The 16,859-nt window shown below is 42.0% G+C and overlaps 2 protein-coding genes across 2 annotated transcripts in view; one reads left to right on the forward strand and one right to left on the reverse strand.

Moving 5' to 3' along the window:
• The first annotated feature begins 1,573 nt into the window (after nt 1-1,573).
• On the forward strand, nt 1,574-8,879 carry LOC124137395 (testis-specific serine/threonine-protein kinase 1-like). The gene is made up of 8 exons (XM_046503679.2): nt 1,574-1,940; nt 2,462-2,702; nt 3,367-3,498; nt 3,959-4,072; nt 4,623-4,766; nt 5,615-5,744; nt 6,392-6,519; nt 8,014-8,879. Exons 1-8 carry the CDS (start codon nt 1,596-1,598, stop codon nt 8,493-8,495), a joined length of 1,716 nt encoding a protein of 571 aa, XP_046359635.1. The 5' UTR covers nt 1,574-1,595; the 3' UTR covers nt 8,496-8,879.
• Nucleotides 8,880-9,176: 297 nt separating this feature from the next.
• The window catches only part of LOC124137394 (cytosolic Fe-S cluster assembly factor nubp1-B-like), a 44,121-nt gene continuing 36,438 nt past the window's right edge, over nt 9,177-16,859 (reverse strand). The window contains exon 11 of the mRNA XM_046503677.2: nt 9,177-10,877. Coding sequence (XP_046359633.1) covers nt 10,804-10,877 — 74 coding nt within the window. The 3' untranslated portion in view covers nt 9,177-10,803. The remainder of the gene's footprint in view (nt 10,878-16,859) is intronic.

The raw sequence follows: 16,859 nt of genomic DNA on the forward strand, positions 1-16,859 counted from the left end.
TTTGAAAATGCCACCATTTGAACTTGGGGAACTTTGTGCTAGGGGCATCAGTATGACTTTCTGCTTTCTATTATTTTATTTCCAGGCTTTATCTAATGCGTTGAAGATTATTGTACTCATAAAACGACGTGCATGCACACGTGTGCGTGCGTGCGTACGTGCGTGTGTGTGCTTGTGCCAGTCCGGAGAAATGTCGATTTTATAGTGCTAGCCCACTGAGAAACAATGACGCAGTTTAACACGAATATCACACTCAGACACAGTTAACCGACTCCTTAATGTCGAGCGTCAGACAGGGTAACAACAAAAAGAAAGAATCGTAAAGAGAAAAAATCCTAAGGCGCAACATGGTAAACAGCCGGTTGAGATATTACTTATTAGTTCTAGTGAGTGCTGTGATACATCGCCATCAATAGTTTTGCCCAGAATTATTAGTCCAAGGACAATGTCGCTCTATGACGGATGTGGAAATAATATAAAAAGTTTACACAGTATTTTCTCTATAAGACCCTTTGTCATCGATTAATTTTCGCGCAATCATATCCCGGCGTCTACTAGAGGCCGACGTTTATTAGAGGCACGTCTATTCTGTTTAATGCTGACACGGTGGCTACCTTACTCCACTCACTATCTTACCAAATCCCAAATGTTACGGTCATACAAATTGAACATTTGCCGGAAACGGTCATCATTAATCACCCGGCGTCTAATAGAGGCCCGACTTCTATTTTTAGGACAGGGCGTATGACACGGCATCAATTAGAGCGTGACGTGTATTGGGGGACCGGCGTCTAATAGAGGAACAAAAAATATGCCGAGGAGAAACACACTCCGTCGCAGTGGTGACTCAGCATAACACCACTGCCACAGGCTAATTTGCATATCACGTGGCCGGACTTTTCTCTTGTTTGTAGACAAACGCGCTTTTTCAGAAATCAGTATAGAACGAACTAAAGCAAGTATTTGGGGGCGCTTTACATATTGTTTTGCATAACTATATAGATATGCTACTACAACTGCGACAATGAGTTGCATGACAATATATATTTATGCATCAAAGTGACCGTGTCGCTAGCTCTCCGTTGGGCTTCGATGACAGCACGTGGAGCCGTACAACCATTGTAAACATAGGATAACTACGCAAAAACAAGTAGATTTTTACGTATTTGCATACTTTCTCAATGAAAGGTAACCATTCTTTGACATTTGTTTATGAAAATGTGTAGACTTGTCAAACATGAAACGGATGAAAAGCATATGCAATATCTTGAATGGACTGTGAAAGATGTGACGAATCGTCACATGGCGCTGGCCTGTGGCAGAGGTACTATGTAGACTGGTTCCCGGATCCTCCGCTTGGTGTCGCTGCACTTGTTCCGCTTTCCAATCAAGTCTACATATTTTCATAAACAAATGTCAAAGAATGGTTACCTTTCATTGAGAAAGTATGCAGGAACGAACGGGAACCAGTCTAAGGTACTATGCTAGCTGGCTGCCGGCCGCATGGAACTCTGGGTAGGAGAGTGGAGGAGAAACTCACCAGTGTTTAACATGACGTCATAATGATATGACGTCACAGACGCGTTTCGTCACAAATGCACATCGGCAAAGCTGAAACTATGTCAGCAATGGCAGAAGGCATGGAAGAAACCTATAAGACGAAAATCGTGGAAATTAATCAAGAACTGTCTATGAAAAGTAAAGATGGCATTATTTTACCATCCAAAGATTACAGGTTAGCTTTGGAGCGGTTTGGATACACAATGCACGAGACAATCGGAGAGGGAGCTTACGCCAAGGTTAAAAGGGCGTACTGTAGAAGGAAAAATGAAAATCTTGCTGTAAAAATTATACAGAAGAACAAAATTCCAAAAGAAGCCAAGGAGAAGTTCCTTCCTCGGGAAATTGCGCTGCTGCAGAAACTTCGGCATACTTCTCTGGTGAGTGACTGGTGAATACAAACTGAGTTTAACTGACTGGAGATTTATGTGTACGTATTTTAGCGAACTGGTAAAGACCGTCTATCTTTGCCTGTTAGTCTGCGTGAACAGTGGAGATACCCCCTGAGAATGTTATTTACTCATACGAGAAGACTCGTGATAGCAACCACTGCTTGTCGTAAGAGGCGACTAAAGGAATCGGGTGGTCAGGCTCGCTGACTTAGTTCATGCATGTTATCGTATCCCAGTTATGTGGAATATTGCTGAGAGCTGCGTTAAATAACAAATAATCATATACTCACACCATATTGAACATAGATTATTGTATTAACACATTGCGACGTCCGAGCTGCCAATAATGACAGGTGGAAACAATGATATAAAACAACTTGTGCCTTGCCATTGACAAGTGCACCATTTCACTGGGTCCATGCTATGGTAACCCAACTTTTCCTTCAAGCTTCGGCTCTACCTCCAACCAAAATGTGTGGGTGTTCACGTATGTATTTCTATGTTCCAAGCTGGTCCTTCACGAGGTGTACGAGAGCCGCAGCAACATGTACCTTGTGATGGAATACCTGTCCAATGGCGACCTGTTGGACTACGTGAACCAGGTGGGGAGCCTGAGCGAGGCGGACGGCAGGCGTGTCTTCCACCAGTTGCTGGACGTGGTCAGCTACCTGCACGGGCACTCCGTGTACCACCGGGACATCAAGCTGGACAACATCCTGCTGGACGACCAGTACAACATCAGACTCACTGGTATACATTCCCATAATACACCACGTGTCTGCACTGTTTATAGTTAACGTATTCAGTGATCCCATAATACACCACGTGTCTGTACCAACGTATTATTAACGTATTCAGTGATCCCATAACACACCACGTGTCTGTACCAACGTATTATTAACGTATTCCGTGGTGACTTGGTTTACATCGTGTCATTCTACAGACGACGAGGGTCATTGCTCACAATATCAATCACTGGGTTTTCTGGTCCAGATCGATGATGTACAGACCGCCTCCACCCAAAGCCAACATAATTCAGGAGTCATTACTGCTGTGATACTGACATACGTATCATTTCCACGTGCATGCAGATTTGCACGTGAAAAATATATTTACTTTTGACAAACATGTACAAGTGAACGCATTTAGACATGCGACAGTATCAGGTTTTCCTGCCGGAGACTATCTACATCTAGTCAATAGGTAGTCTAAATGGTACGTTAAATGCAGGTGAAAAACCACGCTTAATGTAACGTAATGTTTAATAAACGTGCAATTATTGACGAATAGTTCCTTTATAGCACAAAGGGTAATAGAGGAATCTTGATGATAACTAATGACAAACGTATGTGTGAGTATGGTGTTATCTGTTAGGTGAAGGTTATCAAAGGACACAACATTCTATGTATTTCAGATTTTGGGTTTGCCCGACTGAACCCCTACAGGGAGCTGATGGCGACCTTCTGTGGGTCCTATGCGTACGCCGCCCCTGAGATTCTAGAAGGGGAAATGTATGATGGTGGAATGGTTGACATCTGGAGTTGTGGTCAGTCCTTTGGTTTGTCGCGTATTGTTTGTTCATTGATGTTTATTTATAACTTGTTCAGTGTTCAAATATTGTTCACAGTGGCACTGACCCAAGACACTCATTCCAATTATGAAATTCTAATAACTGCAACATTTTATTTAATACTCTCCTCTCGACATTCCTGGAAACGTCTTGTAATATATTACATTGAGGTGTTAACCCAAGGTAGACACAATTTTATGGATAACAACTTCTTTAATACTGTAAAAAGCGACGTTTCGGTATAGATATAGATCCTTATACCGTTGCTAAGCAAATGTTATCCATAAAATTGTGTCTACCTTGTCACCCGTCAACTTCTAAGTAATGCCTATCAAACAAGGTGTTAACCCAAGTTTGGACTCCATATTGTCAGGGTTTTCGGTACTTTCATATTCATAGGTATCCATTCATGATTAGCGCTACGTCATCACTTCAGGTGTTTGCCTCTACGGGATGTTGAATGGGAAGCTGCCGTTTAACGACACCGATGTCGACATACTCAGGGGTTCCATGGACAAGAAACTGAAGTTCTACAAGCAGGTGTCTAAAGGTAAGTTGTTAAATCCTACCCCAGCACAACTTTAGATGATAGCAATGCTCCTAAAAATGACACAGTTACCTTTCTTTATTTTCCCTCAGTTTTTCGATGTTTGAAATTATATAATTTATATAGATTTATATATATTTTGAATTTTGAATATGATCCTTAAAAGAATAAGCTGTAATGCTTTATAGTGAGAGGCAACTATCTGCCCACTCACTCACTCACTCACTCACCCATAGAGACAGGTAGAATATGCAGTGGACTCCACATTTAATTGGGGGGGGGGGGTAGGGGGTAGGGGGCAGTGGGGTAGCCTGGTGGTCAAAGCTTTCACTCGTCATGCTGAAGACCCAGGTTCGATTCTCCACATGGTTACAATGTGTGGAGCCCATTTCTGGTGTCCCCCGTCGTGATAATGCTGGAATATTGTTAAAAGCAGCGTAAAACAATACTCACTCACTCACATTTCTTGAAAAGTCACACTGAATTATCAAACAACTGAATGAAACAATGTCCAGCAATCCAGTTCCAAACCAGTCTGTCCAATGATTTACAGACGGCCGAGAACTGATTCGCCAGATCCTGGACACAAACGTCAGTAGCCGCATCTACATCCCATGCATCAGGAGGAGTGTGTGGATGTGTAAGCCACTGTTCAACAAGGCTGAGCAGTCTATGTCTGTACTCTCTGTCAAAGCAGGTGAGTGGAATGCCAAATTGTCAAGAAGTAGAATATTATCAATATCAGTGACAGCACCATGAGTCATGAGCCACTGATGTATCTCCAAGGAGGGGACCCTGCAGGGCTCCAGCCTACGCCCTATATCCCTGTGTTTGCAGGTGAGCTACAAGGGGATACAAAGGATGATCAGTTGACCCAATGACTGCAGAGCCAGACAGTCAGCAACAGGGAAGATATGGGCATCATCATGGGTTATTGCCCCACCTGATTTATCACCCATACCTCATAGCTGATGTCCCGTAGCCATGCCTGTAGCCATAGCCCCGAGCCCATAGCTGATAGGAATAATAACCCATTTCATATACATAGCTGAAAAAATAGCTGTAAAATAGCAAAACAATGATAAATTTGTATTTTAGAGCCCTGAAACCATGACCTAAATAACCTGTGCTAAAGCCAAGCCGACCCAATCCTATACTAAATGACTTGTCTCTTACCATCCTTGTCCACCCGTGAAGCTCCAGGTCAGAATAGGTCTTCAGCAACCCATGCTTGCTGTAAAAGGCGACTATGCTTGTCGTAAGAGGCGACTAACGGTATCAGGTAGTCAGGCTCGCTGACTCGGTTGATGCATGTCATCATATCCCCATTGCAGGGACCGATGCTCATGATGTCAATCAATGGATTGTCTGGTCCAAACTCGATTATTTACAGACCGCCTGCCGTCATATAGCTGGAATATAGCTGAGTGCGGTGTTAAACAATTAACAAACAAAACAAACCATCCTTGTCATCTGCTTGGTACGTTCTCCTGGCAATGACATGAGCATGTAAATATTCTTCCACGGCCACGTTTGCCTCCCCAGTGACCTCCAGGGCGCCGCTGATGGGCCTGAATCCCACTGCGGAGCATGGCTTCTCCTGTGGCCAGAACTCCAAGCCCGCCAAGACAACCATGGTCACCGACATCCTCCGATCAGTGGCCGTCAACCACAGGTAAGCTAGTCCGAACGTGTCTCTATACACACATACACAACTTCCAGGGTCTACTCAGCTTTATTATTGAGTGAGTGAGTGTTTTGGGTTCAACTCCGCTTTCTGTATTCCAGTTACATCACCATGTGTCACTTAAGGTGGGAGAGAAGACCGAAGTGTTGCAGGTCTTAAATGTTAACTGAACTGCTCTGACACCAAGTGTTTTAGATACAGATAGTGAAACTCCAGATGAACAATTCTCCGGGCAAATCATTGGTGCTGTATAATGATTTTACACATATGCAGACATTTCCAACAGTAATTGTCTACAAGACAAGGTTTCCAGATTAACAAGAATCCAGACTAAAAAGGTTGCACCGTATATACATTCCTAAGAGTAGGTGTCCAGAAGGAAGTGTGTCTGGACAAACAGGATTTTTTTATTTCTGTTCAGTTTAACCATTCCACACATGGTGAAGCCCATTTCTAGTGTCCTCTGCTGTGATATTGCTGGAATATTGCTAGAAGCTGTGTACCACCATACACTCACTCAGTTAACCAGGTAATACACCTTCAATAGTTCCTACACCACTTGTACTGTTTGTCCCTGTATGGCCAAGATATTGCTGACATTACTTCTACTACTCCCATATTGGCTGGTGTTGCAGTACTGGGGCCAGCAGCATCAACCTGAGGGATGTTGTCCCCGCCCATAAGGCCTCGTCTACTGGGATGCTCCTCGGCGTGATGGGACCTGCTGGTCGACGAATCAGTGGCCAGCTCAGTTGGCATCAGGGTCAGTGTACATAGTTACTTGTAACTTTGCTTGTCGTTAGAGGCGACTAACGGGATCGGGTGGTCATGCTCGCTGACTTGGTTGAAGCATGTATCCAAATTGTGTGGATTGATGCTCATGATGTCAATCACTGGATTGTCTGGTCCAGACTCCATTATTTACAGACCAATGTCATTTAGCTGGAATATTGCTGAGTGCAGCATTAAACAACAAACAAATAAACAAAACATAGTTGCTTTCACTTGTTACAAGAAACCGTTGTGGTATCTGCTCCCTGTGCCAGGTCATACTTTTCTGTAATCCATTACACAGCAAGTACATAGTCAATCATTCCAGATCAGGATGGAGCAAGCAGCTGTCAGCTCCCTCTATGACACAGTTACAGGTGTTTCTACCACAAGGTTTAAATCTACTGAGAAACAATCACATCATTATATCAATGCTGTAGAAACTACAGTAAAGTACGGTTATAACGAACTCAAAGGGACTCCTAATTTTAGTTCGTTATAACCGTAGTTCGTTATAAGCATATATACAGCATAGCTACAGCAAATAGTCGGGACCAAAAAAGTAAGTTCGTTATATCAGTCAGTTCGTTATAAGCGTGTTCGTTATAACCGTAGTTTATTGTATCCCTATCATTGAAGAACTTATCCCCTCCTTACTGATAAAAAAAAGTTGGGGATCAAGAATCATTTTGGGGATATGTATTTGTTGTGAAGACTGAGCACACAGTTCATGAAAATATCCTGTAAAATATTCCTGATCCCCAACTTATTTTGCACAGTATATTATGTACATTGTAATGCTGCTTGCTTGTGTTACTGTTTTCAGGGCCTCGCTTATCATTTGTGTGTCCTGTGAGGACAATCTTAATGGAGCACCATTTAGGACTTCGCTGTACTGGCTTTATTTGCTATTTCCTGTAATAGAAGTTTTCATTGTGAACCATGACAAAAATTCTAATAAGTATTCTCTGACAACTTTTTTCAAAAACTACATTAACCGATGTAAAATAAGTTATTTACCATTTTCATGCATATCTATAACAATACCTTAGGGTGAAATGCTTACCTAAGAGGGAGTTTATGTCAAGAAGCCAAGTTGGGGACCGTTCATCTATTATATGGGGTTGGGGGCGGGGTCAGAGGGTATAAGGGGAGGGTCACCAAAATATAGTAGTCTCTAGGGGAAGGTCATTAAAAATGGTACACATATTTTGGGAGGGGCATGAAAAAATGTACAAGAAAAAGGGGAGGGTGATTTAATGATAAGACAAGCATTAGGGGAGTGTCATTATTTTTAAGTTCATTAGGGCATCAAAAATCTGTGACACCCCCCATCACCACCACCCTCCCCCTTCAATATATTGCTGGTCCATCACATCTTTGAAACTGATCAAATGTCCTTACTTGATCAATCCACACACATTTATCCCCACAAGACACTATCCACCCCTGTCAATTTATCAAACTGATGTATCATTGTCTTCAGAAACAGGCCATGTGCTCCCTCCTTGTAAGGCCACGTTGCAGACCTTAGAACCCATCTCTGAAACTGGAAACACTAGAAAAGCTAAATCTGGAGGTGATATGACCAAGAAACCAGGCTTGGGCGGTGGTTTATCCAGGTTCAAGAAGGCTGCAAATGCTCTGAACAAATTCAAAATGGCTGTCCGAGTGGTCACAGCGATGCGGAGGTTCAAGCGCGGTCCCATCACCACCATTCTGACCATCCCTCAGGAACAAGCCATGGCACGGATCATCAACACCAGGGAGAACCAGACTGTGCAGGAGGTGAAGCAGATGCGCTTCACGCCATCGGGCAAACTGGCCAGTGGCCTTGGCAACACGCGGCGCCATGAAAGTGCAGAGAGAAAGGAGAGTGTTGATGCTGCTGCAGCCGAGAGGAAGAAGCAGGAGGACAAGCTGAAGATGTGGGGGGAGACGTTTGCCCATCTTGTCCCCGATACATAAACGCTTCCTGGACACTTTATTTACCTCGAGTAATTCTGTTTTTGTTTGCATTTAACAGCACATCCGGGTTATTTTTATTTCAAGTGATCATATTCATAATGAAGATCTGTTTGATACACATAATTTCAAATTATTTCTGATACACCCCTTTCTTAAATAGGAATAGGATGGCTGTTTTTCTTGCTTTCCTTTTCAATAGTTTTGCAAATTTAACTGAATGCCCGAATAGTGATGTCAACAATTGTCTTCAATTTGAGGTAGAGAATCATGAATTTAATGAAATTTCAACCTTTAACACTAACTGCAATTGAATTATTCATGTTTGTAACTTTGTATCAATTTTTTGCCAGATTTGATCTCCTTGAATAAAAAAATTATTAATTACTTCTTATTTGGTATTTTATCTGTTGCAGTTCATGCTGTCAGTATTAGTCTGTTATTTCTCACACACATCAAGACAGCCTCTGTGAGTGAGTTGATAAATCATCAAAGGGGTATTTCCCTCACCAAGGTTAAAGTGTTAGCTCGTCATGCAGAAAACCCATGTTCGATTCCCCACATGGATACAATGTGTGTAGGCCATTTGCAGTATTCCCTGCCATCATATTGCTGGAATACTGTTAAACACGGCTTAAAACCTTACTCACTCACACTCAACAACAAAAGACGCAAATCACAAGATCATGAACATTTTTTTTTATTCTTATGTACAAAATATTTGTATCTGTTATTGGGTGTTTTACTTGCAACAATTGTACAGTCTACATGTGCTGCCACAAAAAGCAATAGAGACTATGACTAAATCAACTTTAATTATACTTTACAGGTGCAAGATCAGAGTTGGAATGTATTCTGACTCTGGCCATAAGAAAGTGTAATCAACATGGAGGTGTCGGATACCCAGGTCCCTCCCAGGGGGAGCTCATGCATCCTCCTGAATATACTACACAAAACAACGTAAAGAACACTTGATTCTCTCATATTACTATAGTTAATCTGTCACGGCATGACAGAATACCTGTAGTAATATGTAAGAATACGCTGTTTTGTACTTCTTTTGTGTAGTATACATCCCAGTGTGACTTCACTGTGACATGCACATGTATTTCCCAAAGCTCCTTACACCAACATCACCGTGACACACTGGGATGGAGCTGAGTATTATAAAAGCAGTTACATCATGTCTTTCTGCTCTTGTCAAGCTGTGGCAGCTTTTGATCTGCTAAAAAAACATTTTAAATAAACGTTTCTCAGTATAAGCTGAGAACTGTGCTAGTTGCACCATCAGTTTTCTGCCCTTCATGTTGTAGTAATTCATATAATATTTGGGTATTTGTTCTCCCAATAAAGGCTCACTAAAAAATAACCAATCTTGCACCTTAAATTTTTAACATCACCTCACATTTGCTACATATGATTGCATGTCTAGCACACTTGCATACACACTGATACTTCAGCACTACAAAACATCACAGTGAGGCCAGACATTCTTCTCCAATGGTTTACAGATTCCCCCTGATCATTAAAATCAGAACTTTGCACAACATGTAGATCTCAGGACATCCCATTACAGGTCACGTCAGAACGTCCTTTCGCAAACTCTGACTAACCAATGAAATGATTAACAAGAAGTTATCATTAGCTAATCAGAAAGCAGAATTCTCTAGCTTCACAGCACTAGGTTCAGTGAGTGAGTGAGTGAGTGAGTGAGTTTGGTTTTATGCCGCTTTAAGCAATATTCCAGCAATATCACGGCAGGGGACACCACAAATGGGCTTCACACATGGTACCCATATCGGGAATCGAACCTTGGTCTTCGCCATGAGGAGCGTAAGCTTTAAACACCAGGCTACTCGACCGCCTCCTGCACTAGGTTCAAACAGGTGACTTCCATTCCAGACTATTCTTCGTAAACTATACTTGTTCTCGATTCAAAATTTGAAAACTGAACAAAAGAAAATCCTGGAATGTCTAGACAGAAGTCCGAGATTGTATGGCAATATTTTATTCCCCACCTACCGACCATTATTTTATTGTGAAAAACTCTGTAAACCAAGAAATAAAAAAAAGTCTGTTCACATCACCACAGAACACCTACATATATCTCATGTAATGCCCTCCTGGTTAATATCATGTATATTTCCCTGGTAGGTACTGTGCTGTGAGGCCAGCAAGCAACAGCACTATCAGTGGCACTATCAGTGGGGATGTAGGACGCATGTTGGTATCACCGATCGCATCAGTGACACTGGAGTGATGTGAGGACCATGTGTTGTCCAGAGACGTCAGTACCCTAGTCCCAGCATCATCAGCTTGTGTCCATCTTCTCACCTGTCTCTTCACTTCGGTTCACAGCTGCTTTGGTGCAATGCTCAGTTATTTCTGGAACACCGTGAAACATCAAAAGATTATTTCATCATATTTGAGGTTTATTGTTGTGAATTGAGGTAATCAAAAACATTTGAGGCAAGGGTGTCCAATTGCCTATATCAAAGCCTAGTTTCTACCCTTGCCACATCAAGCCCACTTTTCTTGGCACTATTGTGGCGCCAGCTCAGGTAGATCATGAGTTGTGTCCCTTGTAATGGGATATCCAACCAGATTGCTGTTCCTAGCTTGTATGGCTTCACATACATGGCGACTACCCAAGATGACGACCTGGACGATCAGATAACGACAACATTCACAAGTTCATCCCTGACAGATGAACAAAGGCAATCGTTGATGGGTTTAAAAGATGGAAAAGAAATATTCATGTCAACATAGACAGGCAGCGGTAAAACATTTTCAAACAAATATGTACCTGTCGTGTTTAATGACATCATCATCATCTTACACTTACAAACACAGTACTTGGGCGAAATCATTTCAAACTTGGAAAGACTTAGAAAATACTTGTCTTTGCTTAACTGTTGAAAGAACTTCAGCGTATACTCGACAAGCTATATGTCAGCAGCCACGTTTTCAGAAAAAGGATGTTGATTTTATTAAATGTTCTCTGATTGGACTATCGACATGTGCAATACTCCAATCACATTTAGCACAGGAAAGTGGGCTTGATGTGGCAAGGGTGGAAACTAGACTTTGACAAATAGGCTAGTGGATGCTCTTGCCTCGGGAATATGCCTTCAGTAGACTTTCTCTGTAAGGAAGATATTCCAGATGTTTTTCTTCATTTTCCTCACATATCAATGAGTAATATATAGAATGACCTACTCGGAACTCGGGACTACAGGTTCCCTGTCTTCATGAATGAATGCCCTTGCCAAGTCCTCCTAGCTCATTGATTTGTCTCTAATTATCCTTCCTTGACCAAACTATGACGTCCTGCTTACTCCATGTAATGGAGTTTGAATTAGGAAACTGCCTACTATACTGGAGGTAAGATTTAGTTGTTAACAGGAATACAAGGTAGAAAGTCATGTTTAATCTATGAGATGACACGCTGATTAGGGCACTCACAGCAAGTAAAGACCTATCTGTGATGGTATTGTTGGTGCACCTACTTGACAGTATTCTTGGTGTACCTACTTGACAGTATTCTTGGTGTTCCTATTTGACAGTATTGATGGTGTACCTACTTGACAGTATTGTTGGCGTACCTACTTGACAGTATTGATGGTGCACCTACTTGACAGTATTGATGGTGTACCTACTTGACAGTATTCTTGGTGCACCTACTTGACAGTATTCTTGGTGCACCTACTTGACAGTATTGATGGTGCACCTACTTGACAGTATTGTTGGTGTACCTACTTGACAGTATTGATGGTGTACCTACTTGACAGTATTCTTGGTGCACCTACTTGACAGTATTGTTGGTGCACCTACTTGACAGTATTCTTGGTGCACCTACTTGACAGTATTGATGGTGTACCTACTTGACAGTATTGTTGGTGTACCTACTTGACAGTATTGTTGGTGTACCCACTTGACAGTATTGATGGTGTACCTACTTGACAGTATTCTTGGTGCACCTACTTGACAGTATTCTTGGTGCACCTACTTGACAGTATTCTTGGTGCACCTACTTGACAGTATTGATGGTGTACCTACTTGACAGTATTGTTGGTGTACCTACTTGACAGTATTGATGGTGTACCTACTTGACAGTATTGATGGTGTACCTACTTGACAGTATTGTTGGTGTACCTACTTAACAGTATTGATGGTGTACCTACTTGACAGTATTGTTGGTGTACCTACTTGACAGTATTGATGGTGCACCTACTTGACAGTATTGTTGGTGTACCTACTTCACAGTATTCTTGGTGTACCTACTTCACAGTATTCTTGGTGCACCTACTTGACAGTATTTTTGGTGTACCTACTTGACAGTATTGATGGTGCACCTATCTGTGCTGGTATTGTTGGTGTACCTACTTGACAGTATTGTTGGTGCACCTATCTGTGATGGTATTGTTGGTGTACCTACTTGACAGTATTGTTGGTGCACCTATCTGTGATGGTATTGTTGGTGTACCTACTTGACAGTATTGTTGGTGTACCTACTTGACAGTATTGTTGGTGCACCTACTTGACAGTATTGTTGGTGCACCTATCTGTGATGGTATTGTTGGTGTACCTACTTGACAGTATTGTTGGTGTACCTACTTGACAGTATTCTTGGTGTACCTACTTGACAGTATTCTTGGTGCACCTACTTGAAAGTATTGTTGGTGCACCTACTTGGAAGTATTGTTGGTGCACCTACTTGACAGTATTGTTGGTGCACCTACTTGACAGTATTGTTGGTGCACCTACTTGACAGTATTCTTGGTGCACCTACTTGACAGTATTGTTGGTGCACCTACTTGAAAGTATTGTTGGTGCACCTACTTGACAGTATTGTTGGTGCACCTACTTGACAGTATTGTTGGTGCACCTACTTGACAGTATTGTTGGTGCACCTACTTGACAGTATTGATGGTGTACCTACTTGACAGTATTGTTGGTGTACCTACTTGACAGTATTGTTGGTGTACCTACTTGACAGTATTGTTGGTGCACCTACTTGACAGTATTCTTGGTGTACCTACTTGACAGTATTCTTGGTGCACCTACTTGACAGTATTCTTGGTGCACCTACTTCACAGTATTCTTGGTGCACCTACTTGACAGTATTGTTGGTGTACCTACTTGACAGTATTGTTGGTGTACCTACTTGAAAGTATTGTTGATACACCTACTTGACAGTATTGTTGGTGCACCTACTTGACAGTATTGATGGTGTACCTACTTGACAGTATTCTTGGTGCACCTATCTGTGATGGTATTGATGGTGTACCTACTTGACAGTATTGATGGTGTACCTACTTGAAAGTATTGTTGGTGTACCTACTTGACAGTATTGTTGGTGCACCTACTTGACAGTATTCTTGGTGCACCTACTTGACAGTATTGATGGTGTACCTACTTGACAGTATTGTTGGTGCACCTACTTGACAGTATTGTTGGTGCACCTACTTGACAGTATTCTTGGTGCACCTACTTGAAAGTATTCTTGGTGCACCTACTTGACAGTATTCTTGGTGCACCTACTTGACAGTATTGATGGTGTACCTACTTGACAGTATTGTTGGTGTACCTACTTGACAGTATTGTTGGTGCACCTACTTGACAGTATTCTTGGTGCACCTACTTGAAAGTATTGTTGGTGCACCTACTTGACAGTATTGTTGGTGCACCTACTTGACAGTATTGATGGTGTACCTACTTGACAGTATTGTTGGTGCACCTACTTGACAGTATTGTTGGTGTACCTACTTGACAGTATTCTTGGTGCACCTACTTGAAAGTATTGTTGGTGCACCTACTTGACAGTATTCTTGGTGCACCTACTTGACAGTATTGTTGGTGCACCTACTTGACAGTATTGATGGTGTACCTACTTGACAGTATTGTTGGTGTACCTACTTGACAGTATTGTTGGTGTACCTACTTGACAGTATTGTTGGTGTACCTACTTGACAGTATTGTTGGTGCACCTACTTGACAGTATTGTTGGTATACCTACTTGACAGTATTGTTGGTGTACCTACTTGACAGTATTGTTGGTGCACCTACTTGACAGTATTGTTGGTGTACCTACTTGACAGTATTGTTGGTGCACCTATCTGTGCTGGTATTGTTGGTGCACCTACTTGACAGTATTGTTGGTGTACCTACTTGACAGTATTGTTGGTGTACCTACTTGACAGTATTGATGGTGTACCTACTTGACAGTATTGTTGGTGTACCTACTTGACAGTATTGTTGGTGCACCTATCTGTGATGGTATTGTTGGTGCACCTACTTGACAGTATTGTTGGTGCACCTACTTGACAGTATTGTTGGTGTACCTACTTGACAGTATTGTTGGTGTACCTACTTGACAGTATTGTTGGTGTACCTACTTGACAGTATTGATGGTGTACCTACTTGACAGTATTGTTGGTGTACCTACTTGACAGTATTGATGGTGTACCTACTTGACAGTATTGTTGGTGTACCTACTTGACAGTATTGTTGGTGCACCTACTTGAGAGTATTCTTGGTGCACCTACTTGAAAGTATTGTTGGTGCACCTACTTGACAGTATTCTTGGTGCACCTACTTGACAGTATTGATGGTGTACCTACTTGACAGTATTGTTGGTGCACCTACTTGACAGTATTGTTGGTGCACCTACTTGACAGTATTCTTGGTGCACCTACTTGAAAGTATTGTTGGTGCACCTACTTGACAGTATTGTTGGTGCACCTACTTGACAGTATTGATGGTGCACCTACTTGACAGTATTGTTGGTGCACCTACTTGACAGTATTGTTGGTGCACCTACTTGACAGTATTGTTGGTGCACCTACTTGAAAGTATTGTTGGTGCACTTACTTGACAGTATTCTTGGTGCACCTACTTGACAGTATTGTTGGTGCACCTACTTGACAGTATTGATGGTGTACCTACTTGACAGTATTGTTGGTGCACCTACTTGACAGTATTGTTGGTGTACCTACTTGACAGTATTGTTGGTGCACCTATCTGTGCTGGTATTGTTGGTGCACCTACTTGACAGTATTGTTGGTGTACCTACTTGACAGTATTGTTGGTGTACCTACTTGACAGTATTGATGGTGTACCTACTTGACAGTATTGTTGGTGTACCTACTTGACAGTATTGTTGGTGCACCTATCTGTGCTGGTATTGTTGGTGCACCTACTTGACAGTATTGTTGGTGTACCTACTTGACAGTATTGTTGGTGTACCTACTTGACAGTATTGTTGGTGTACCTACTTGACAGTATTGTTGGTGTACCTACTTGACAGTATTGATGGTGTACCTACTTGACAGTATTGTTGGTGTACCTACTTGACAGTATTGATGGTGTACCTACATGACAGTATTGTTGGTGCACCTACTTGACAGTATTGTTGGTGTACCTACTTGACAGTATTGTTGGTGTACCTACTTGACAGTATTGTTGGTGCACCTACTTGACAGTATTGATGGTGTACCTACTTGACAGTATTGTTGGTGCACCTACTTGACAGTATTGTTGGTGCACCTACTTGACAGTATTGTTGGTGCACCTACTTGACAGTATTGTTGGTGTACCTACTTGACAGTATTGTTGGTGTACCTACTTGACAGTATTGATGGTGCACCTTCTTGACAGTATTGTTGGTGTACCTACTTGAAAGTATTGTTGGTGTACCTACTTGACAGTATTGATGGTGCACCTATCTGTGATGGTATTGTTGGTGCACCTACTTGACAGTATTGTTGGTGCACCTATCTGTGATGGTATTGTTGGTGTACCTACTTGACAGTATTGTTGGTGTACCTACTTGACAGTATTCTTGGTGTACCTACTTGACAGTATTCTTGGTGCACCTACTTGAAAGTATTGTTGGTGCACCTACTTGACAGTATTCTTGGTGCACCTACTTGACAGTATTGTTGGTGTACCTACATGACAGTATTGTTGGTGTACCTACTTGACAGTATTGATGGTGCACCTACTTGACAGTATTCTTGGTGCACCTACTTGACAGTATTGTTGGTGCACCCACTCGACAGGATTGATGGTGTACCTATCTTTGACAGTATTGTTGGTGTACCCACTCGACAGTATTGATGGTGTACCTACTTAACAGTATTGTTGGTGTACCTACTTGACAGTATTGTTGGTGCACCTACTTGACAGTATTGTTGGTGTACCTACTTAACAGTATTGTTGGTGTACCTACTTGACAGTATTGTTGGTGTACCTTCTTGACAGTATTGATGGTGTACCTACTTAACAGTATTGTTGGTGTACTACACAATCTGTGACAGTATTGTTGGTGTACCTACTTAACAGTATTGTTGGTGTACTACACAA

Source organism: Haliotis rufescens, unplaced genomic scaffold (assembly GCF_023055435.1).
Source record: "Haliotis rufescens isolate VD_foot unplaced genomic scaffold, xgHalRufe1.0.p SCAF_80, whole genome shotgun sequence".
Taxonomy (NCBI): domain Eukaryota; kingdom Metazoa; phylum Mollusca; class Gastropoda; order Lepetellida; family Haliotidae; genus Haliotis; species Haliotis rufescens.

What these genes read in the sequence shown, in the direction of transcription:
- LOC124137395 (XM_046503679.2), top strand. Translation starts at nt 1,596, where the DNA reads ATGCACATCGGCAAAGCTGAAACTATGTCAGCAATGGCAGAAGGCATG. An exon ending in CTACAAGCAGGTGTCTAAAG is followed by an intron (nt 4,073 to 4,622) that starts GTAAGTTGTTAA and finishes AATGATTTACAG; the next exon opens with ACGGCCGAGAACTGATTCGC. An exon ending in CCAGCTCAGTTGGCATCAGG is followed by an intron (nt 6,520 to 8,013) that starts GTCAGTGTACAT and finishes CATTGTCTTCAG; the next exon opens with AAACAGGCCATGTGCTCCCT.